Consider the following 9148-nt stretch of genomic DNA (forward strand, 5'->3'; position numbering starts at 1 on the left):
TTTCAGGTATACAAATCCTATGCTTTACAGTATCTTTGGTTTCAATGTTTTATTGCCTTGTTTACTCCATGTCAGTAACTACTAAATTTACACTTATAAAAGAGGATAATTACACCATTACATTTATCTCAATGGTTTGTCTTCAGGGTGAATGGAAGAGCACATGACCCCTATGTTGACATCAGTGGCACTACCCAACCCACTACTGGTCCAGGATATCCTGAATCTACAGTTTCCTCTGAAATATTAGCTACCACCACATCCATGGACCTGTCTGTATACACCACTGAAACAGCCTTTACAAAGTCACAACAGGGAGAGTCAAACCCCGCTTCAACAACATTAGGAGCTCCCTCACCTGGGGATGAAATCATGACGGAAACTTCACATGTCCTGGCAACCACTTTTACACAAGCACCTTCCACAAAAGAACCCCCTGGAAGTACGTCTCAGATCGAACTTGCGACGGAAATGCCCGCACAATTTGAAATAGCAAATGTAAAGGCCATAGAAACTACAATCAAATTGGAAGAAACTTCACATGAGACAAAAACAACAGAGAGAACAACTGCAACTGCAGAATCGTCGGAAAATTCAGAGGTTAAAACACCTGAAATGTCGACAAGTGCATTTGAACCGGCCCGTGTTGACGCTCCTTTAAGATCCTCAACTTCAAAAGACACGATAACTACACCCACAACCTCTTCTTTGATAACAACACCTAAAATGAAATCTGCAATCAAATCAGAAATTGCACCAGCATCTGTATATGCTTCAAACTCATCTGGCATGTTAAGAACAACTACATTACAAACCATAGCAACAACTAGGACATTAGGGGGGGAAACGTTTGAGCTGTTAGCCACCTCTCCTGGAAAACCATCTGAAAGAACAGTAGAGACGTCAACTATAATGCCAATGTCCACATCTGCTTCTTCGGCGCCAGGCAGCGTTTCTGAGACATTGTCTGCAATTACATCACCAAGGATAACTTTTGCCACTGTTGCATTCCTACCAATTGTATCAGTTCCTACACCTGATAGCCCATTGGAAACTAAAGCTACAGCTACGACAGAACGTACAGGTGAAAGCAATCCTAAAACCACAGCGGCGACTCCGTATGAAACAACTGATACAAACACACCTGAAACATCATCCACAACCCCATCAACTAAACCTAAAACATCATCCACTTATACAACATTCCCATCAACTGCACCTGAGACATCTGTGAAAGTCACTAAAGAATCCTTTACAACAGATGCAACCATGGCCACGAGCTCATCAGAAAAACTGTCAACAGTCTACTTTCAAGCATATCAAACCACAACTACAACTGATACATCAACTATAACTCCTACAACAAGTGACTCTTCAACTATTCCTGTATCTGCAACATTGTTGACAGTTACAGCGGAAAGGATAACTGCATTCCCCCCATCAACCGAACCTAAAACAGCATCCACAGCCACATACACAACAATCCCACACACCGAAACTGAAACATTAACCACAACTACAACATCCATATCAACCAAACCTGAAACATCATCAACAGCCACATACACAACATCCCCATCAACTGAACCCAAAACATCATACAGAACTACAACATTCCCATCAACCGAACCTAAAACAGCATCGACAGCCACATACACAACAATCCCACACACCGAAACTGAAACATTAACCACAACTACAACATCCATATCAACCAAACCTGAAACATCATCCACAGCCACATACACAACATCCCCATCAACCAAACCTGAAACATCATCCACAACTACAACATTCCCATCGACCGAAACGGAATCATCATCCACAACTACATCACCCCCATCAACCGTACCTCAAACATCATCCACAACTACAACATCCCTATCAACCGAACCAGAAACATCATCCACAACTACAACATTCCCATCAACTGAAACTGAAACATCATCCACAACTACAACATCCATATCAACTAAACCTGGAACATCATCCACAGCCACATACACAACATCCTCATCCACCAAACCTGAAACATCATCCACAACTACAACATTCCCATCGACCGAAACAGAAACATCCTCCAAAACTACAACATTCCCATCAACTAAAACTGAAACATCCTCCATAGCCAGAAACACATCATCTCCACCAACTGAACCAGAGACCTCATCCACAACTACAACATTCCCATCAACCAAACCAGAAACAGCATACACAGCTACATACACAACATCCCTATCAACTGAAACAGAAACATCATACATATCCACAACAACCTTATCAACTGAAGCTGATACATCATCCACAGCTACATACACAACATCCCCATCAATCGAACCTGAAACATCATCTACAGCTACAACATTCCCATCAGCCGTAACTGCAACATCCACATCAACCAAACCTGAAACATCATCCACAGCTACATACACAACATCCCCATCAATCAAACCTGAAACATCATCCACAACTACAACATCTCCATCGACCGAAACTGAAACATCATCCACACCTACAACATTCCCATCAACCGTAACTGCAACATCCACATCAACCAAACCTGAAACATCATCCACAGCTACATACACAACACCCCCATCAACCAAACCTGAAACATCATCCACAACTACAACATTCCCATTCACCGAAACTAAAACATCATCCACTATTGCAACATCCATATCAAACAAACATGAAACATCACCCACCGCCACATACACAACATTCCCATCAACCGAAATTGAAACATCATTCACAACACCCCCATCAACCGAACCTGAAATATCGTACACAACCACATACATGACATCCTTATCAACCGAAATTGAAACATCATACATATCCACAACATCCATATCAACTAAACCTGGAACATCATCCACAGCCACATACACAACATCCCCATCCACCAAACCTGAAACATCATCCACAACTACAACATTCCCATCGACCGAAACAGAAACATCCTCCAAAACTACAACATTCCCATCAACTAAAACTGAAACATCCTCCATAGCCAGAAACACATCATCTCCACCAACTGAACCAGAAACCTCATCCACAACTACAACATTCCCATCAACCAAACCAGAAACATCATACACAAACACATACATTACTGACCCATCAACTGAAACTGAAACATCTTCCACATCCACAACATCCCTATCAACGGAAGCTGAAACATCATCCACAACTACAACATTCCCATCAACTGAAACATCATCCACAACTACAACATCCATATCAACCAAACCTGAAACATCATCCACAGCCACATACACAACATCCTCATCAACCGAACCTGAAACATCATCCACAACTACAACATCCATATCAACCAAACTTGGAACATCATCCACAGCCACATACACATCCCCATCAACCGAAAATGAAACCTCATCCACAACTACAACATCCAAATCAACCCAAACTGAAACATCATCCACAGATACAATATCCACATCAACTAAACCTGAAACAACATCCACAACTACAACATTCCCAACGACCATAACTACAACATCATCCACGACTACATCCCCATTAACCGAACCTGAAACATCATCCACAGTCAGGAACACATCATCTCCACCAACCAAACCAGAAACATCATACATAACCACACACATTACTTACCCATCAACTGAAACCTCATCCACATCCACAACCACCCCATCAACTGAAACTGAAACATCATCCACATCCACATCATCGGAAATTGACACATCATCCACATCCATAACATACCCATCAACTGAAATTGAAACATCATCCACAACAACCCCATCAACTGAAACATCATCCACAACATCCCCATTAACCGAAACTGAAACATCATCCACATCCACAACATTCCCATCAGCTAAAACATCATCCACAATTACAACATCCACATCAACCAAACCTGAAACATCATCCACAACTACAACATCCATATCAACCAAACTTGGAACATCATCCACAGCCACATACACATCCCCATCAACCGAAAATGAAACCTCATCCACAACTACAACATCCAAATCAACCCAAACTGAAACATCATCCACAGATACAATATCCACATCAACTAAACCTGAAACAACATCCACAACTACAACATTCCCAACGACCATAACTACAACATCATCCATGACTACATCCCCATTAACCGAACCTGAAACATCATCCACAGTCAGGAACACATCATCTCCACCAACCAAACCAGAAACATCATACATAACCACACACATTACTTACCCATCAACTGAAACCTCATCCACATCCACAACCACCCCATCAACTGAAACTGAAACATCATCCACATCCACATCATCGGAAATTGACACATCATCCACATCCATAACATACCCATCAACTGAAATTGAAACATCATCCACAACAACCCCATCAACTGAAACATCATCCACAACATCCCCATTAACCGAAACTGAAACATCATCCACATCCACAACATTCCCATCAGCTAAAACATCATCCACAATTACAACATCCACATCAACCAAACCTGAAACATCATCCACAACTACAACATCCATATCAACCAAACTTGGAACATCATCCACAGCCACATACACATCCCCATCAACCGAAAATGAAACCTCATCCACAACTACAACATCCAAATCAACCCAAACTGAAACATCATCCACAGATACAATATCCACATCAACTAAACCTGAAACAACATCCACAACTACAACATTCCCAACGACCATAACTACAACATCATCCACGACTACATCCCCATTAACCGAACCTGAAACATCATCCACAGTCAGGAACACATCATCTCCACCAACCAAACCAGAAACATCATACATAACCACACACATTACTTACCCATCAACTGAAACCTCATCCACATCCACAACCACCCCATCAACTGAAACTGAAACATCATCCACATCCACATCATCGGAAATTGACACATCATCCACATCCATAACATACCCATCAACTGAAATTGAAACATCATCCACAACAACCCCATCAACTGAAACATCATCCACAACATCCCCATTAACCGAAACTGAAACATCATCCACATCCACAACATTCCCATCAGCTAAAACATCATCCACAATTACAACATCCACATCAACCAAACCTGAAACATCATCCACAACTACAACATCCATATCAACCAAACTTGGAACATCATCCACAGCCACATACACATCCCCATCAACCGAAAATGAAACCTCATCCACAACTACAACATCCAAATCAACCCAAACTGAAACATCATCCACAGATACAATATCCACATCAACTAAACCTGAAACAACATCCACAACTACAACATTCCCAACGACCATAACTACAACATCATCCACGACTACATCCCCATTAACCGAACCTGAAACATCATCCACAGTCAGGAACACATCATCTCCACCAACCAAACCAGAAACATCATACATAACCACACACATTACTTACCCATCAACTGAAACCTCATCCACATCCACCCCATCAACTGAAACTGAAACATCATCCACATCCACATCATCGGAAATTGATACATCATCCACATCCATAACATACCCATCAACTGAAATTGAAACATCATCCACATCCACAACAACCCCATCAACTGAAACATCATCCACAACATCCCCATCAACCGAAACTGAAACATCATCCACATCCACAACATTCCCATCAGCTGAAACATCATCCACAATTACAACATCCACATCAACCAAACCTGAAACATCATCCACAGCCACATACACAACATCCTCATCAACCGAACCTGAAACATCATCCACAGCTACAACATCCATATCAACCAAACTTGAAACATCATCCACAGCCACATACACATCCCCATCAACCGAAAATGAAACCTCATCCACAACTACAACATCCAAATCAACCCAAACTGAAACATCATCCACAGATACAATATCCACATCAACTAAACCTGAAACAACATCCACAACTACAACATTCCCAACGACCATAACTACAACATCATCCACGACTACATCCCCATTAACCGAACCTGAAACATCATCCACAGTCAGGAACACATCATCGCCACCAACCGAACCAGAAACATCATACATAACCACACACATTACTTACCCATCAACTGAAACCTCATCCACATCCACAACCACCCCATCAACTGAAACTGAAACATCATCCACATCCACAACATCCCCATCATCGGAGATTGACACATCATCCACATCCATAACATACCCATCAACTGAAATTGAAACATCATCCACATCCACAACAACCCCATCAACTGAAACTGAAATATCATCCACAACATCCCCATCAACCGAAACTGAAACATCATCCACAACATTCCCATCAGCTGAAACATCATCCACAATTACAACATCCACATCAACCAAACCTGAAACATCATCCACAGCCACAACATTTCCATCGACCAGAACCGAAACATCATTCACAACGACAACATCCCTATTAACTGAAACTGAAACGACATCCACAGATACAACATCCATATCAATCAAAACTGAAACATCCTCCACAGCCACATACACAACATTCCCATCAACCGAAACTGAAACATCATCCAAAACTACAACATTCCCATCAACCATAACTGCAACATCATCCACAACTACAACATCCCCATTAACCAAACCTGAAACATCATCCACATCCACAACAACCCCATCAACAGAACCTGAATCATCATACACAACCACATACATGATATCCCCATCAATCGAAACGGAAACATCATCCACAACAACCCTATCAACTGAAACTGAAACATCATCCATAACTACAACATCTGCAATATCAAAACGTGAAACATCAGTGAACGTCATATCTGAAACATTTACAATAGATGGAACCACAACCACTATCTCAGTAGAAAAACGGTCAACCGCCTCCCTTCAAACATTTAAAACCACAATTGAGACATCAATAACTACACTTGAAACTCCAGTTTCTACACCAAGTGACTCTTCAGCAAACACTGTACCTGCAACACTGTCTACAGTTACATCAGGAAGGATAACTACGGCCCCACCAACTGAATCACCATTAGACACATCCAAAGCTACATTTGAGACATCAATATCAACCATTCCAGTAACTACAGAGATAACCCCCACCGGAATATCAGCTACAACAGAAAGTCGAACAGCAACAACCTCACCTGGAAATGTATTGACAACTACAATCACATCCTCAATATCTGCTTCAACTACTGAGGGAAAAACAGAAAACCCATCTTCCATCACTCCGGAACCTCCAGCTACAAACACACGTGTTACATCAGCATTTACAGCCTCTTCAGAGAGGATGAGTATATCAACATCGAGTACCCTCCCAGAAATCACAACTCAGAATTTGACATCGACTTTAACATCTACCTTTTCTGCAGCAACTACTTCAAATCACAGCATAACTCGGATGACAACACCAACAAAAACTACAAAAGCCACTGCAGGTTCAGTCATAACTAAATCTGTCAGTGTGACAGACAAAGTTGACTCAATCAAACCTAAATCTTCAATGACCACACCTGTGCCAATCCCACCTCCACCCTCATCAACTAATGATATCTTTATGACCATTACTTTGGTTATCCTATTATTGATTTTGGTTGCTATAACTTTAGTTATTTTTATCTTTGATCAAAATCCTTGCAGAGAGACCTATAATTTATAATATCTTTGACACAAAATGTATTTTTGACTGAAAGGACCTCACGCAGTAGACAATTGCAACCTCAAGAAAGGGAGAGTAAGAAATCTATCCCGTGTTGATGTCACCTGGAAGGATTTAGTGCCTTTGAACGGGGTACGGTAGTAGGTGTCAGGCACATCGGTTTGAGTGTGTCAAGAACTGCAACGCTGCTGGGTTTTTCACACTCAACAGTTTCCCGTGTGAATCAAGAATGGTCCACCACCCAAAGGACATCCAACCAACTTGACAACTGTGAGAAAGAATTGGAGTCCACATGGGCCAGCATCCCTGTGGAATTCTTTTCGACACCTTGCCCTGATGAATTGAGGCTACTCCGAGGGCAAAAGGGAGTACAACTCAACATTAGGAAGGCATTCCTAATGTTTTGTACACTGTGAATACACTCTTAGAAAGAAGGGTTCCCAAAGGATTCTTCGGTTGTCCCCATAGGAAAACCCTTTTTGGTTCCAGATATGACCCTTTTGGGTTCAATGTAGAACCTTCTGCACCAAAAAGGGTTCTTCAAAGAGTTCTCCTATGGGGACAGGCGAAGAACCCTTATAGGTTCTAGATAATAATAATATAATAATAATATAATAATAATATAATATATATGCCATTTAGCAGACGCTTTTATCTAAAGCGACTTACAGTCATGTGTGCATACATTCTACGTATGGGTGGTCCCGGGGATCGAACCCACTACCCTGGCATTACAAGTGCCATGCTCTACCAACTGAGCTACAGATAGCTTCCAACTTACCGTAACTTTGTTGTTAAAGTATTATAAAAACATGAGATGCCAAACCCGCTCACAGGATTGGTTAACTCTTGAGGTTCCTCGGGTCTCCACTGAATTAGGTAAATCTGCTTTTAGTTTTAATGCACCTCATTGTTGTAACCAACTGCAAAATTCACTGCAATTGGATGCTCTGATGCTTTTTAATTTTTAATTTCACCTTTATTTAACCAGGCAGGCCAGTTGAGAACAAGTTCTCATTTACAACTGTGCCCTGGCCAAGATAAAGCAAAGCAGTGTGACAAAAACAACAACACAGAGTTACACATGGGATAAACAAACGTACAGTCAATAACACAATATAAAATCTGTATACAGTGTGTGCAAATGAAGTAAGGAGGTAAGGCAATAAATAGGCCATAGTGGCAAAGTAATTACAATTTAGCAATTAACACTGAAGTGATAGATGTGCAGATGATGTCGCTTGGGGAATTAAAAATATTGATTGGGGAACTATTTGCTGAGGAATGTGGCTGTTTCTCTTGATTGTTTGTTGTGCTGTATTTTTGTTTGTTTTTGTACTTTGAATTGTATATGCAGCGCTCCCTTGCGAAAGAAACCCTGGTCTCAATGGGGAATCCCTGTTTAAATAAAGGTAAAATAAAATAGCAATTTATTTTATTTGGGCATGGTGCCACTACGAATAACCAA

At 41.1% G+C, this 9148-nt stretch overlaps 1 protein-coding gene across 1 annotated transcript; it reads left to right on the top strand.

Annotated features, from left to right (window-relative positions):
• Positions 1-278: 278 nt before the first annotated feature.
• On the top strand, positions 279-9148 carry LOC118389712 (mucin-2-like). The gene has a single exon (XM_052457533.1). The coding sequence runs from the start codon at positions 373-375 to the stop codon at positions 7678-7680; it is 7308 nt and encodes a 2435-aa protein (XP_052313493.1). The 5' UTR covers positions 279-372; the 3' UTR covers positions 7681-9148.

The sequence above is a fragment of the Oncorhynchus keta genome, chromosome 11 (assembly GCF_023373465.1).
Source record: "Oncorhynchus keta strain PuntledgeMale-10-30-2019 chromosome 11, Oket_V2, whole genome shotgun sequence".
Taxonomy (NCBI): domain Eukaryota; kingdom Metazoa; phylum Chordata; class Actinopteri; order Salmoniformes; family Salmonidae; genus Oncorhynchus; species Oncorhynchus keta.